General features: G+C 58.2%; 2 protein-coding genes across 4 annotated transcripts; one reads left to right on the top strand and one right to left on the bottom strand.

The window, feature by feature from the left end:
- Positions 1–153: 153 nt before the first annotated feature.
- On the bottom strand, positions 154–5559 carry GARIN5A (golgi associated RAB2 interactor 5A). 2 transcript variants are annotated; one of them, XM_045441757.1, is made up of 5 exons: positions 5292–5559; positions 4986–5104; positions 4505–4635; positions 913–1192; positions 154–321 (listed from the first exon to the last, which is right to left on the bottom strand). In XM_045441757.1, the coding sequence occupies exons 1-5, from the start codon at positions 5362–5364 to the stop codon at positions 265–267; spliced, it is 660 nt and encodes a 219-aa protein (XP_045297713.1). In that variant the 5' UTR covers positions 5365–5559; the 3' UTR covers positions 154–264. The 2 variants fall into 2 exon arrangements, with proteins under 2 accessions (XP_045297713.1, XP_045297712.1); XM_045441756.1 differs by having other exon boundaries at positions 4986–5185; positions 5292–5488.
- A 43-nt stretch (positions 5560–5602) lies between these two features.
- EMC10 (ER membrane protein complex subunit 10) lies at positions 5603–12400 on the top strand. 2 transcript variants are annotated; one of them, XM_045441755.1, is made up of 8 exons: positions 5607–5785; positions 6947–7019; positions 7938–8047; positions 8955–9059; positions 9398–9579; positions 9871–9964; positions 10879–10965; positions 11182–11278. In XM_045441755.1, the coding sequence occupies exons 1-7, from the start codon at positions 5609–5611 to the stop codon at positions 10963–10965; spliced, it is 828 nt and encodes a 275-aa protein (XP_045297711.1). In that variant the 5' UTR covers positions 5607–5608; the 3' UTR covers positions 11182–11278. The 2 variants fall into 2 exon arrangements, with proteins under 2 accessions (XP_045297710.1, XP_045297711.1); XM_045441754.1 differs by lacking the exon at positions 10879–10965 and having other exon boundaries at positions 5603–5785; positions 11182–12400.
- Positions 12401–15362: the final 2962 nt, after the last annotated feature.

Below are 15362 nucleotides of genomic sequence, written 5' to 3'. Positions count from 1 at the left end.
ACGGACGGAATGGTGGGCACTAGGTCTCGAGGTGGCCCCAGGAGCCACCCGCCGAGCCGAGCATCGTGCTGAGGCAGCCATACTGGAAAAGCTACTCTGTAAGGCAGCCATGTTGGATCGGTGACGATGGCAAAACTGCTCATGACCTGGTTGTTGGTTCTTAAGTGGCCGATCTTTATTAACTTTAATAATTCATCTTTCTGGCCCTGACGTAGGATACTTTGATCTCTGGTCCTTTGGTGACCTCAAAGCCTAGTGGAGGAATCAGAGTCCCCAGAGTTCAGAGGTCTGTGGGTCAAGTCTGGCTTCCATGGCTTGAAGCTGGGTATGAGAGAGAGAGAGTGTCTCAGAGGCCTTGACCTGCGGATGTACTGGCAGTTTGGGGTGGGTGGGGGGCTCGGTGCTTATCTGGAAGGTGGGGGGAGTGGGGTGTCTCCAGAGGAAGAGGCCCCACGGGTTTCAATGCCCCCTTCTTCAAGGACGGGGGCCCTTCCCCTCCCCCTGGCCTTACAGGGAACTGGGCATCCAGTCTGGCCCACCCCAGCCCTTCAGGGCCCAGGGGTTCCGTCCCATATTCCACCGCAGCAGGTCAAGGGGAGAGACGCTGGGGGCTGGGGTGCCCGATTAGGAAACTATGTAGCCAAGGGGCTCGTGGACCCCAGGCCCTGCAGACCCTGCCCTGCCTTGAGAACCTGCGGTCTCTGCACCCAGATTTCATACCCTTTCAGGACTCAGGAGTCTGGGCCTTCCTGCCACGCTCAACACAGGCATCCAGGCCCCCAGGCCCCCCCTCACACTCAGGAGCCTAGGTCCCCAGCCTGTCCCTCAGACTAGTCCAAATTCCCCGGCGGCCTCCTCCCTCCGACCGAAACCCAGCCCCAGTCCCGCCCACCCCCGGCCCCTCCCCCGCACCGCCTCCCGTTCTATCAGCTCGTCCTCGTCGTCGTCGTCGTCGTCGTCCTCCTCGCCTTCCTCTAGCGTCGGGTACTCCTGCGTGAAGGGCACGGCTCCCTGGGCCGAATGGAAGCGCAGGCGGTAGAGCAGCCGCACCCACTGGCCGAACTCGCGGTCTCGGGTCTCGGGTGGGGCCCGCAGCTGCAGGTAGAAGGCGCGACCTGTGCGGAACTTGACCTTGAGTTGCCAGCGGCTTTCGTCGTGGACGAAGAGCTGGACGAACTGCAGGGGGAACAGCCTGGGAGGGAGGAAGGGGCGACCTCAGGTGCCGACCCTCCCTGGCTCGACAGCCTTGCGGTCCCGGGCGCCTACAGGGTCGGGGCCGCCCACCCCAGCGCCCCTCTCTCGTCCCAGAAGGAGGCCTTTTTCACTTTCTCTGCCTTTCGACTTTTATCCACCCCCAAAGCACCTTTGTGTCTCCCGCTGGTCCTTCTTTTTTTTTTTTTTTTTTTCTCAACGTTTATTTATTTTTGGGACAGAGAGAGACAGAGCATGAACGGGGGAGGGGCAGAGAGAGAGGGAGACACAGAATCGGAAACAGGCACCAGGCTCTGAGCCACCAGCCCAGAGCCTGACGCGGGGCTCGAACTCACGGACCGCGAGATCGTGACCTGGCTGAAGTCGGACGCTTAACCGACTGCGCCACCCAGGCGCCCCTCCCGCTGGTCCTTCTAACAGACAGCTGCCTTCTTGAAACTCCCCGTTGGATGTGAGAATGACAACGGACACATAACAGGTCCATCAACCACATTCCTGACCTTCTCCCCAACCCCGACCTGCTCCCCTTCGTCTTCCCCACCTTAACTACATCCTCCCACTTGCTCGGTCAGAAATCATGGAGTTGCCCCTCGCCCAACTTTCGCTCTCACATCCTCATCCAATCCTGCCACCAAATCCTGGCGGCTCCACCGTTCAAATGTATCCCCGAACCCACCACTTCTAACTCCTTCCGCGACCAGCGGGCCCCGTCACCCGATTCTCCCAGAGGGCGCCCATCAGCACCTGAGTGTCACGTCCCTCCCGTGGCTCGGTGAAAAGGCCAAGTCCTCACCTTGACCACCAGCCCCCCCACGCAGGATCTGTCGCCTCTGTTCCCTCTCTGCTCACTCCCCTCGCTCACTCAGCCCCAGCAACAGCCCTGCTCCTACCTCCCCCTGCCACCCCGTTGGCTTGGCCCCTTAATCTCTCTCATGTCTTTTCTCAAAAGCACCTTCTCAGGGAGAAGATCTGTTTACAACTCGAGGCTTCTGTGCGGCCATGTCCGCCCTTGCAGACCTCCCTATCCCCTACCCCCTCTGATACGTCCGCACAGACCTCACCCCACTGATTCTGTCTGCCTTCCCGGTAGGAGGTGAGCTTGAAGGCAGAGACGTTGGTTCCATTTTGTTCACAGCTGCTCCCCATTCCCCCCACCCCCTGCCCCCGCCCTTCCACCAGCTCACATCCGTGGTAGGTGGTCAATGGATGCTTGTTGAGAAGGTGGATAATTTGGCCCAGGTCACACTGTGGGGATTTGAACCCAAGTCTTCTCTGTGTTCTTAACCACCACACTGGGTAGCCACACCCCCCACTCTGGCCCGGCAATGCTACCTCTAGGAACCTATCTTACGGACACCCTCACAACCGTGCGCCTGGATGCCCTCTGCAGACCACACTGGCTGCAAGCCCCAGACACCAGCCGCAACATCAGTGTCCCTCAGTAGGCGGCTCGATCTGTTCCTACATTCCCCAAGTGGAAGAATAACAGTTTATGTTTACAAGGTGCTACCCTGGGCCAGGGGCTGTCCCAAGCACTTCATGGCCCTTTACTCAGCGTATCCCTTGACAGCCCTGCAAGGTGGGCTCTTCTCTTATCCCCATGTTCCAGATGGGGAAACCGAGGCACAGACAAGTAGGGCACTTGGCCAGAGCCAGTGGCGAAGAGGTGAAGCCAGGATATGAACCCAGGGAGGCAGGCATTCATTCGAGGACATTCCCTGCCACACGGTAACAGCACTAGATGCAAGTGGGGTGTAAGGGGGCAGAGTATTTACTCGCGTGTGTCCAGAAAAGGGCCTGCTGGTTGCGCTTCCGTGGACATGAAATGAATATTGATACGGGGCTGGTGGGGGAGGGCGCAGCGTGCCAAAGCAGCACGTGGCACGCACCTGCGGGTTTTTAAAGGAGGGGTGAGCACCGAGGGGTGCTTGTCAAGACTGGCCCACGACAGGTTAGAAGTGAGGGACTAGGGGCTGACTGAGTCTCGATGCTTCATTCTCAGAGCAAGCTCGGTGTTTTTATCCTGATGGTGTGTTTATTTGGGGGGGGGTGTTGAAGGAGATGATGGGGGTCCAAGCACCCCTCGGCACCATCCTAAGTTCCCCCCACTGCGGGTCATGCCTCAGCGAGCAGTGAGGTTAATTGGTGGGATGCACAGCACTGAGGAGCAAGGATATGCCCCGCGCTCCATAAGGCATCAGCATGCTGCTTTGTGAAGTGTTCTCAGCTTCTACGGGGGGGGCGGGGGGGGGGGATAAATAAAGGCTGCAGGGAGCCTCCATTTAGTGTAGGTCAGAATCTGATTCCACCACCAAGTGGGCTGCAGATTTTTTTTTAGATATCAGAATTGTAGATAAAGGACTGTGGACTCGTGTGTGTGTGTGTGTCCCCTCTCTCTCTCCCTTCCTTCCCTCCCTCCTTTTCTTTTGTTAACTGTTGAGATGTGGTCAAAAAAGTGAAAGCCATTGGCACGTTGTTTCTGTAAATATACTACACGTATGGAAGAGCTTTGTTATTTGCAGCCGGAGTTGGAGGCAGGAGCCGAGGATAGGAGAAAGGTGTTATTTTGTGCTGTGTATGTTTTGTACTTTGGAGTGTGTTTGCGTTACCTTTTCAATGAAAAAAGAAAGGCCTGAAGGGGTGGTGCTTAGTGTGGCACTGGAGCCCAAGAATCATGAGGTCATTGGGGCACTCGGGTGGCTCAGTCGGTTAAGTGTCCGACTCTCGATTTTGGCTCAGGTCATGATCTCACGACTTGTGAGATCGAGCTCCATGTCAGGCCTGCTTGGGATTCTCTCCCTCTCTCTTTGCCCCTCCCCTGCTTGTTCTCTCCCTCTCGGAATAAAGAAACATGAAAAGAAAAAGAATCATGAGGTCGGTAATGATGAGGAGGCCAGAGATTCCAATCCCAACCAACCCCTGACCCACTGTGGGTCTCTGAGCCTCAAAGGATGGGGCTAAGGGGCCCCATCATATTAAGAGTAGGCCAGAGATGAGATTATGTGCATGGCCTAGGGGGCACCTGGTAGGCACAACATAAACGGTTATTCTTCTGATCCTTGCCAGCGTGGGGCTGAGGGCTGTCCCTCTCTCGTCCCTCTATCTCTGATTTCCGGTCCCTGTGTATCACCCTGCCCTTGTTCTCCTGAGTGTATGGCCACCCACAGAGGACTGGCAGCCATCCAAGACGCCTCGCCCTGGGAGTCATCTGTGTGACAGGAGGTGCTGCGGGGGGCCCAGGATGCCCAGAGCTGGGGAAGGCGGAGGTCCAGGCTGGGATGGGGACAGTCACCCAAAGAGCTGCAGGCGTCCGTTATCCTTGGCAGGGCCGGCCAGCAGCAACAGGTCTGGGAGTTCCAGGGCTGGACTGGAGGCTGCCACCCCCATGGTGACCTTGTTGGCGACTTCTCCTAACCGGGTCACCTGGGGCCAGGGGTTAGAGGTTAGAAGCCAGATAGACGGAAGGTAGGATTGGTGGGGTTAAGGGTCATGAACCAAGTCTATTAAACACCAAGTCCGGGGTCAGATATCCCGGGGTCAGAGGTCAAGAGTCATCCGGGTGTTAAGTCAGGGAAACTGAACCAAGGGAATCAGAGGCCAGGGTTCATAAAGAAGCTAAAGGTCTAGAGGTCTGGGGGGGTGGGGTTGGTCCGGAATTCCAGGAGATAAATGTTATGGGAGCGTGGTCGGAAGTAGGCAGAGCAGGGGCTCCTGAAGTCAGGAGGTCAGGCCTCAAGCCCAGGCTCGGTGTCAGGGGTTCTGGGGCTCCACACCTGCACAAAGTTGCTCTCAAAGATGGGGAAGTCTCGCAGCTGATCGAACTCGCCGCTCAGGAGGTGGCGCTGCAGCCGTCCGGGCCGGCCCGTGGGAAAGGCTGGAACCAGGGGGCATTCTAGATGGGCGAAGTTCGGGGGTCTAGTCCAGGAGGCTGGGCCTGGGCCCCCCATCTGGTAGGGCCCAGGGAAGCCGCGCTCTGAGGGTAGGGGAATCGGGGCTATCAGTCTGCGTGTCGCCGGCCCCCTCCCTCACGGGGTTCCCTCACCTGGTCCAACCCTGCCAGGCCCGGCTCCGCCTCTCACCTGTCATCCCACCTGCTCCACCCGGGGCCGGGTTAGTCTCGTGCCCCCTCATCATCGCAACGCCCCGCCCCATGAGGAGAGCGAAGGCAGGTGCCTGCGGAGAAAACGGACGGGTGGGGCCGCGGACTCTATCACGTCACAACGCGGCGAACCCGGCTTGAACTCACCAAAGAGACGCCCGTTTGTGACGTCATTCTAGGGGGCGGTGCCTAGAGACCGGGCAGGTGCCTAGATCTGGGCATGGCGGCGGCCACTCTGTGACGTCAGACGCCCGTAGCGGGCGCTAGTGCGCAGGCGCAAGGAACTGGCGCAGGCGCATGGGAGGCGTGCTCGGAGGCGCCGGGCTCCCTCCCCCCCTGGCCTGGTGGGAAGGGGTGAAAATGGCGGCGGCCGGCGCTGTGGCTACTCGGCTGCTCCTGCTCCTGCTGATGGCGGCAGCAGCCCCCAGCCGCGCGCGGGGCAGCGGCTGCCGGTCCGGGACCGCTCTGCGGGGGGTGAGTGCTCATTAACTCTGACGGGGAGCGGGGCTGACGGAAATCCTGGGTCTCGGGTGTTTACATCGGGTAAGGTGGGAACGAGGCATTGCAGGGCCAGGAGAGAGGAAGAGGTGAAAGTGAGAGTATAGTTAGGAAGGCTCTAGCTCGTGAACATACACGAGTGGGCGGGCCTCGGATGGACTCTTGGTGCCTGGACCTTGGGTGGTTTGAAAACGAGGATACGCCGTGGGGGCCAGAACCTCAAGTTAACGCTCAACAACACTAGGGATCCGCAGTCTTAAATATGCAGGAGGAGGTGTGGCTCGGGTGGAATCTTGGCGAATCAGACATAGGGGCGGCTAAAAGGAAACCGTTAGAAGGGCTCTGGAGTGATTGGACAGGAGTTCTGTTCCTGAATATGCATAAGAAGGGCGGGATCTTGAGTTCCAGGATTAAAATCTGGACACGGGTTTGCGAAGGTGTGAGGGCTGCGTAGGTGCAAGGGCGTAAGGTGGGGGATGCGAGGTAGGAGACATTTGAACTTAGAGGAATGGATGGCGTGGGATTTTTTTTTTTTAAGTTTATTTATTTCGAAAGAGAGAGACAACGAGCACGGGAGGTGCAGACAGAGAGGAGACAGAAGATCTGAAGCGAGCGATCAGCGCCAGCCGGATGTGGGGCTGGAACTCACAAACCAGGAGATCGGGACCCGAGCAGAAGCCCCAGGGCTTAATCCCCTGAGCCAGCCAGGCCCCCCCCCCCCCCAGAGGGCGTGGTCTCTTGTATGTACTTGATAAGGGTCGGAATTCCGGAGGCATGGTGGCTATTGTGGCTGTTAAAGGCAAAAAAGGGGCCACTTGAATATTAGGTTGGGAAGGAAGGCAGGTATCCTTTAACTCATGAATGTTTACGATGCCAGGTGTGAAAGTGACCTGGAGATAGTTGCCTTAGAAGCAAGGTCACGCTTGTTTTGCAGGCTCTAGTTTTCTGGGGACGGTCCAGATCATGAATTTTCATGAAAGGGGCGGTTCCCAGTGGAATCGTGGACAAGTGTCAATGTTTGGAAAAGAGTATGAAAATAAGGTTCCTTCCTCAGCCTGCATCTGTCCTGGGGTCCGTGGCCTTGCCCTGCTGAGGGCTCTGATTGTCCTCACTGGGGGACCTCTCTCTCACCTGCAGGCGGGGGCAGAAGGTCGAGAGGGTGAGGGCTGTGGCACCGTGGGGCTGCTGCTGGAGCACTCATTTGAGATCGGTGAGTCTAGCAACGTTCCTTGTCTCGGCACTTACCTGGTGCCCGGTGAAGTCAACAACGTGGGTCTGGTGCCACCCAGTGTGAGACATGCCATCCATTTACTACCAGCTTTGCCCCTAGGAGTGTGTTTGGGTTATTCTGGGGGAGGTTGGGGCAGGGAGGGCACGAGAGAGTAAGAACTCTACCTTTGGATACTGCCTCACCTGTAAAATAAATCCTAGTTTCAGAAAGGCCAGTGCAGCAGTAATAACCTCAGAGCAGACTTTTCAGATCAGTCACCTTGTGCCCTGCATTCGTGGCTAGATGTTCTGCATGTATTCACTCAAAAGTGCTCTCAGCAGTCATGCAACGCAGCGGGTGTTAGGGATGGCCCCGTTTTCCAGAAGGGGAAACTGAGGCTCAAAGGGCATCGCATAAGGTCCTTTTGTAAGTGAATGGCAGAGCCAGGACCTGCTCCCCAGCCCAGCTTAAACTACTGGGATTCAGGCATTCAGATTCCCAGAGCACAGATGTCAGTGCGGCCCGGAGGTCTGAGGTCCCAAACTCTGGAACACTTGTTTGAAACACTGAAGCTGGGACCCTCTGCACCCCTCCTGACTCGGTCCCTGGCATCTGCCCGGAAAAGCCCCACGGATTCCGACATGGCCTAACGGTTGGAAGCCCCTCTATTTTATAGCGAAAGAACTGAGGCTCAGAGAGATCAGGTGACTGCCCGGCAAGGCAGAGGCAGGGCTTAGGAGCTGTTGTGTTCAGACGTCTGCTGTGGACTGCCCTGTGAGATAGGAGAGCAGGACTTGGTGGGGGGTGTCCCCACGTTGCAGGTGGGAAGATGGGGGCGGGGCGCTCAGGAGGGAGAAGCAACCGGGTCACTGCGAGGATTGAAGGTTGAAGCGGTCGCTAAGCCCTGACTCCCCGCAGATGACAGTGCCCACTTTCGGAAGCGGGGCTCACTGCTCTGGAACCAGCAGGATGGCACTTTGTCCCTGTCACAGCGGCAGCTCAACGAGGAGGAGCGGGGCCGGCTCCGGGTGAGGAGGGGACCTGGGGCTCTGCTGGGATACGGGGGACGTGTGCCTTGGAGCACGAGACACGTGCTGCAGGGCCTCTGCCCGGACCATTCCTCGTACCCAGTACATCCTCTTCCCCCAAGTTTAATATCGTTAGCTCCTCTCGCCTTTCCAGATTCAACCAAGACGCTTTGCAGTCAGCTAGGAGGAGATTTGCTTGGGAGGAGAAAGAGATTCCTGTAAGAACCGAAGGTTAACGCAAGAATGTGATTTCTGCCGTAGCCTGCTCCATGGCCTCCTCGAGGGCCGGGCTCCTCCCAGACCTGGCTCAGTCCTCCCTAGAGATGGGGCAGGAAGGTGCAGCAGGCCAGAGAAAGAGAAGAGGGTGGGGGTGGGGGCGCAGAGGGAACAGCCGTCTTTTAGGGAAAGCTCACAAAAGCTGCCACAGTCCGCTTCCATTCTGTCCCTTTGGCCGGGTGCAGTTGCAAGGGAGGCTGGGGACGGCAGGTTTCGTGCCCTCCCTGTGGGAGATGGTGCACCGCCGCCAGCCTTCCTGTATGGCGCCCGCGTGATTCTTTGTCGCAGCTGCCTCCCAAGAGACTTTCTTGCTCGTGCGGTTGGGGAGTCCACATAAGGGGTGGGCCAAGGTGCGGCTGGATCCAGGTGTGGGAAGAGTGTCCTTGGGACTCACTCCGTCAGTGGGCTGGGCTCTACTCCCCTTGACGTGGTTTCTCCCCCAGGTGGAGCGCCCAGTGGCTCCTGGCCTCACCCACCAGCAGGGCCACCCCACTGGGACGAGTCCTGGGTCAGGGATTGGGGAGTGCTGGCTGAGCGAGACTGGAGAAGGGTCCCCCGGGCCCAATGGCAGTCCAGGCCTGGCTGGGGCCAGGCGCTGTCCCTCTCACTGCCACCCTCCTCTGCCCTGCAGGATGTGGCGGCCTTGAATGGCTTGTACCGTGTCCGGGTCCCTCAGCGCCCTGGGGCCCCTGATGGCCCAGAAGCCGGTGGCTACGTCTCCTCCTTTGTCCCCGCGGTGAGTCAGTGATGAGGACCATCCTCGCTCCTCCCACTTGCCCCAGCCTGGCTTCTGCCATTTGTTGCCCCAGCGTTTATGGACGGGGAAGACTCAGGCCTGGCCTTGCTCTCAAGGGTCTCCTGGGCTGGAGGGGGACGGTCCAGGTGGTGGGCGCTTTGATGGGGCAGCACAGGGCCCAATAGGGAAGTTGTCACGCTTGGGCTTGTGCCCGAGGGTGGAGGGAACCACGAAGGGTTTTGAAAGATCTTTCCGGGCTCCGTGAGAGGGGCTGGAGGCTCGGGGTTCTTGGCGCGGACAAGGTCTGGTGGCGACCGTCCCCTCCCTGCCCCTCCTAGTGCTCCCTGGTGGAGTCGCACCTGTCGGACCAGCTGACGCTGCACGTGGATGTGGCTGGCAACGTGGTGGGTGTGTCGGTGGTGACACAGCCCGGGGGCTGCAGGGGCCACGAAGTAGAAGATGTGGATCTGGAGCTGTTTAACACTTCTGTGCAGCTACAGCCACCAGCCACCGCCCCAGGGTGAGGACGGCAGGGTGTGGTGCCCCAGGGTACAGTTGCTCCAGGATGTGGGTGCCCCAGGGTGCGAGTGGTCCAGGGTCCCGGTGCTCTAGGATATGGTGCTCCAGGATGTGGGTGCCCCACAGTGTGGGTACCCCAGGGTGCGGGTGCCCCAGGGTGTGGGCGCGCAGGGTACTGGTGCAGGGCACGGCGCGGACAGCATTGTCTCCGTCCTTCTGCCGCCTTTGCTGCCGGTGTCCTTGTGGGCTGAGCCCAGCCCCTTACCCTGTCTCCTCCTTGGCCCGCCCCTAGTCCTGAGACAGCTGCCTTCATTGAGCGCCTGGAGATGGAACAGGCCCAGAAGGCCAAGAACCCCCAGGAACAGAAGTCCTTTTTCGCCAAATATGTGAGTGGAGCTCTGCCTGCCCCTCTCCCTCCCATCCTGAGTCCCCCTCTGCCCTTCTCTCCCCTGTGGCCCTTGGCCTGTTCCTCATTCTCCAGGCCTCCTGTGCGCGGGGCTTGCTTGTCGCCTCTGGGCATGTCCCCCTGGCACCCGGGCTGAGCCCAAGGCCCGGACGGACCAGGTGAGGACCGTGGAGCCGCGCGCCCTGCCTCTGCCTGTGTCTGCTCGTGACAGCGGTCACGGGACATCCGGTCTCCGCAGATGGGCCGGCCCAGAGCCGGGCAGTGCTGGGAAGCAGGGATGGCCCCTCAAGCTGGGGGCAGGTGCGGTGCTGGTCTTGAGCAGAGAGAGGCCCGTCTGCAGGAAGTGCAGTGCAGAGGGCTGTGGCCAGGCCGGGGTCTGTTCTGGGAGGAGCCTGGGACGAGGCCTGAGCCAGGCCGGCGTTACCAGGGTGGGAGGCAGGGATTTCAGTGGAACGGGAAGATTGGGAAAAGAGAAGGTGGGTGCTGGGACGCCAGCGGCTTTGCGAAGGGGCACTTCAGGGAGGCAGGTCTGTGGGTGTTGGTGTGCAGGAGGCTGGTCTGGAGCTGGAGAGGGCTTGTGCTGCCGGGCTGGGGCGGGTGGGAGGAACCGGGGGCACCGAGGGCGGAAGGCTCGTCCCACAAGGCTAGGGCGGGGGACGGCGGAGGCCACTGTGGGTGGGGATGCCAAGCCCTACCGCCCTGAATGGGGTGCCGGTGGGGGGGCCTCCATTAGTTTGCCAGTAGCTCCTGACCTCAGGGCAGCCTGACAGCTGAACTGCGGGGAAACTGAGGCACAGAGAGGCCGAGGGCCCGCTGCCCCAGCTCTGCTCTCCCCAGTGGCCACAGGACCCCATGGCCACCCCTAGCCCTGACCTGTACCCCCTCCCTCCCCAGTGGCACCTCATCCTCGGGGGGGCCGTGTTGCTCACAGCCCTGCGTCCTGCCGCCCCGGGGCCCACGCCGCCGCCGCAGGAGGCCTGAGTGAGGACTGAGCCCCCTCCCGCCTCCACCCTCCCTGCACCCCACCTGCCCTCCCCCAACCTGTAGTGATGTAGGGGACCTGGGCCCCCTTCCCTCACGTGGCCTCCCCTCACGCCGGCGCCCCCATCTTCCCTGCCCTGGGGAAACGCTGCTTATATTCAATTCTCTTGTTTCTGTGTCTCTGTCTGTCTGTCTGTCATCCTTTCTGGCCCACAGTGGATGTACATCATTCCCGTCGTCCTGTTCCTCATGATGTCAGGAGCGCCGGATGCTGGGGGCCAGGGAGGGGGCGGCGGCGGGGGGGGTGGTGGGGGCAGTGGCCGCTGAGGGGCCTGTCCGCACCCTGGTCCTCTGTCATCCAGGCAACTCCCTTCTTGCCCAGAGTGCCCGTGTCCTTGGTTGTCTGAAGGAGGATTTGCCAGCCCATCCCGTGTCCGTCCCGTGAGGATGGGAGGACGTCCCCTCCCCAGGAGTCCTTTCCCTCTGGTCCTTGCTGTTTCTGCAGCTGGAGGCTACCTTCTGGTGCCCTCCGCCTTCCCCTGTGGCCCCTCTGCAGCCGCAAAGGCTTCCCGTGCCCACAGCGTGGAGCTTGAGCTTCTGGGCCAGCTCTGACCTTGTGTTTGTCCCCCCGTTTCCGCCCCGCGCCTCACAGTTTGGGAACATGCCGAGTTCTCTCCAGCCTCTGTGCCTTTGTTCGTAGTCTTCTCGTCCTGCCTGTCCCAGGCTGGGCTAGATGGTCCCCCTAACTTGTCTGACACTGGATTGGGCCATGTGCTTCCCACCTGTCTGCCCTGAGGGGCCTGGCGCAGAGCAGGTGTGGGCTGGCCAGGGGTCCCCTTCCCCACCCCCACCCCCCCCCCACCCCCAGGCTCCGTTCCTCCCAGCAGCCCCACCTTGGGATCCTTCCCCGGCCTTTATCTGCCCGTGGCCCTGAGCAGTTTAGGCTGCTTTGTCAGGATGCCAGCTTCGGAAGCTTTGGGGCATGAAGAAATTATGTTAGAAGTGAAAACAAAACTAATACTTAGTGGAGTCGAGGGCCGGATGATGTAAATAGAACCCGTTTCCCTGTCCGGAATGTCTTCCCTGTCTGCACACTGGGAGGCCACTGCCTGGCTTTGCTATTGATCACCCCCTCCCTTTGTCTATTTAAAAACCTTCAAAAGGATATTGAAATACATCAGAGTAAAAAACAACTCAGCAGCCGAATGCAACTGTCGATTTGGTTCCAAGGAAATCCCAGTGCCCAGGCTTTACTGAATTTCCGCCGTTCACGGTACGTTATTATTCAGAAACACACACGAATGGCTCGCGGGGCTGCCGTAATGGCTGTGCAACGCTCCACGGTGTCGTATGGCTGTTGATTAAACTGTTCCCCAAATGTTCCACATGTAGCTTCCTGCTCATTGTGGTTAATAAATAGCAGTGTTATCCAGGCTCTCTTTGGTGAGTTTGAATTCTTTTCCCGGGGACTCAGAACTAAAAGTGGAATCTCTACGGCAGATCGGAGACACTTTTATGAAAAGGGGACGCACTCGTGTGGCTCTACTGGCGAAACGACATAAAAGGGGTGCGGTGGGCGGTTGTTCCCCCCAAATGCTCTTTTTAAAAAAGATTTTTTTTAAATGTTTATTTATTTTTGAGAGAGAGCAGGGGTAGGGGCAGAGAGAGATGTTTATTTAAAAACACTAAAAAAATGTCTGACGACAGAGAGCCCAATGTGGGGCTCAGACTCACGAGCCATGAGGTCATGGCCTGAGCTGAGGTCTGACGCTTAACCGACTGAGCTACCCAGGTGCCCCTTTTGTGGCTTTTAATATATAAAAAAATTTTTTTTAATGTACGTTTATTTTTGAGAGAGAGACAGAGCATGAGCGAGGGAAGGGCAGAGAGAGAGAGGGAGACACAGAATCCGAAGCAGGCTCTGGGCTCTGAGCTGTCAGCACAGAGCCCAATGCGGGGCTCGAACTCACAAACTGTGAGATCGTGACCTGAGCCAAAGTCGGCGCTTAACCGATGGAACCACCCAGGCGCCCTTGTGGCTTTTAATACATAGGGCAGTGTCCCCGAGTTATTCTAACTTGGCATTTCTTTCTCCACCAGCATGTGCCAGCATGTCTCATGTTTCTCCTGTCTGTGTTTCATATGACCTCTAAGATTGCCCTGGTAGTGGTTACTGGTGCTTTCTTGGACAGGGTTCAGACTCCGAGTTCTTAACCCTTTGTCTCATTTGCAGGTGCATTCTTGCCCCAGGCATTTGTTGGACCATTTTGTAATTTTTAAAAATGTTTTATTTATTTTTGAGAGACAGGGTATGAGCAGGAGCAGGGCAGAGAGAGAAGGAGACACAGAGTCTGAAGCAGGCTGCAGGCTCTGAGCTGTCAGCACACAGCCAGACGCGGGACTCGAACTTGTGAACCGTGAGATGATGCCTGAGCCGAAGTCGGATGCTTAGCCGACTGAGCCACTCAAGCGCCCCCCATTTTGTTACTTTTTAGTGGATTGAGATTGAGATCTTCATCAATCTGATTACTTTCTTTTTCTCTAGGGGTTTTTTGATCACTCTGGAGCCAGCAGAGTTAATCTGTGGTATATTCCAGTCAACGTCTGAGCTAGTTTAGGCTCCTTGGGGTTCTGTCCACATTAAACTTTCCTAATTCTTGCTTGTCCCCGGAGAGTTCATTTACTATTTCATTTTATCAGGGTATCCGGGATAGAGCCCAGAACTCAAAAGATACCATAGGATCCAAAGCCAAGGGCCTTGCGCTCACCCCAGCCTGGTCCCCGTTCCCCTTCCTGGGGGGGCCGCCCGCATTTTCGGTCTCCTGTGCACTGCTTTGGAGATGCTCTCTATGTAACCACACAAATGTGTATGTAAATCGTTTTACAAAAAGTGCGTTGCTCTAGTTTTTCCCTCCCCTTGAAACCAGAGAGGTTTCCATCTTGGATGCAGAGTGCATGGCTGGCTTGGGGTTGAATTCATTGGCCCCTCGTGGATGGACCTTTGGGTGGTTTCACGCAGCACTCCAGGAATCCCCACGTGCCTGCCTCATTTTGGGCACACGCACGCGTGTCCGCAGGACACGCTCCCAGGTGGGGACTCGCCGGGGGCGGTCTCAGCCACCTCCTCCCTGTCACACTGGAGCTCTTCTTGCTGACTGTCCTCAGGCCCACCTCCAGTTCAGACCCCCTTCCTGGTCTCCAGACCCAGAGTGTCCTCTCGGGGACCTCTGAGAGTCACTGCCACCTGTCTGCCCCCAGTCAGAGCTCCTCCAGGAATCCGTACGCCGGCGTGCGGTGCCGCCACCTACCTGACCTCACAGACCAGAGCGCTGCTGTGCCCTCCTCTGCTGTTCCTCCCTGCCTCACCCCTTCTCTGTCCCCATGGCCCCAGCCCTGGCCGCCTCCTCCCTGGCCTCATGAGGGGGATTTCTGACACCAGGGCTGTCCTCACTTCTCCCCTGCTCTTAGCCTCTCCGTGGCTCCCCAGCACCCTCGGGACAAAGTCCCAGGGCCTCTGCCTTGCCTTTGAGGCCCAGTAGCTTTTGTTCTATTCCTCCTTTTCAGCCTCATTGATGAGCACCCCCCAGCCCCAACAGGTGAGTCCCTCAAATACCACCAGCCAGGCCGGAGGCACCCTCCACCCCCTCATAGCCTCAACGCCATTCTGTCCTCCCCCTCTCTCTCTCTGCCCCTGAGGAACCCACTCTCTCCCTCCTCTGGCCTCCTGTCCTCTGGTCTGAGATGGGAGAGCACCTGCCAGGTAAGTGCTCAATAGAGGGGTTGCCTCCCTCCTGGGTTTCCTGCCTCGCCCTCTGGATGCCCCTCTTTGCCCCCCAAGATGTTACCTGCTCCCTGGCGTGTAGGAAACCCCTTTCCCACTCCAGGGTTTCATATTGTCATTTAGATACACTTAGGACAGAGTTGTAGGACAGGCACTCTTGAAATCTGTAAGGCTGGGGCTCCTGGGTGGCTCAGTCTGTTAAGCATCTGACTTTGGCTCAGGTCATGATCTTGCTGGGCGTGGGTTCGAGCCCCACGTTGGGCCCTGTGCTGACAGCTCAGAGCCTGGAGCCTGCTTCGGATTCTGTGCCTCCCTCTCTTTCTGCCCCTCCCCCCGCTGGTGCTCTGTCTCTCTCAAAAATAAATAAAAACATTAAAAAGATAGAAATAAAATCTATAAGGCTAATAATGTAAGTATTTTAAAGACTCTCCTATGGCAAATTATGCCTTGTAGCAGGGACTTTGGGAAACAGTTCTGTAGCCTCCATTATTTAACCCAGTAGTGACTCTACAGTGAGCACCGGGGCCACTTACTGGGGCCTCTCTAGCTGTCAGTCATTCTCCTTTGCTGGCACCCACCTTCCATCTCAGCAGGACACAGTGGTGTCCTTACAGGG

This window comes from Leopardus geoffroyi, chromosome E2 (genome assembly GCF_018350155.1).
Source record: "Leopardus geoffroyi isolate Oge1 chromosome E2, O.geoffroyi_Oge1_pat1.0, whole genome shotgun sequence".
Lineage (NCBI taxonomy): Eukaryota > Metazoa > Chordata > Mammalia > Carnivora > Felidae > Leopardus > Leopardus geoffroyi.
Note: the sequence above shows the minus strand (reverse complement) of the source record. Positions and strands in the feature narration are given on the sequence as shown.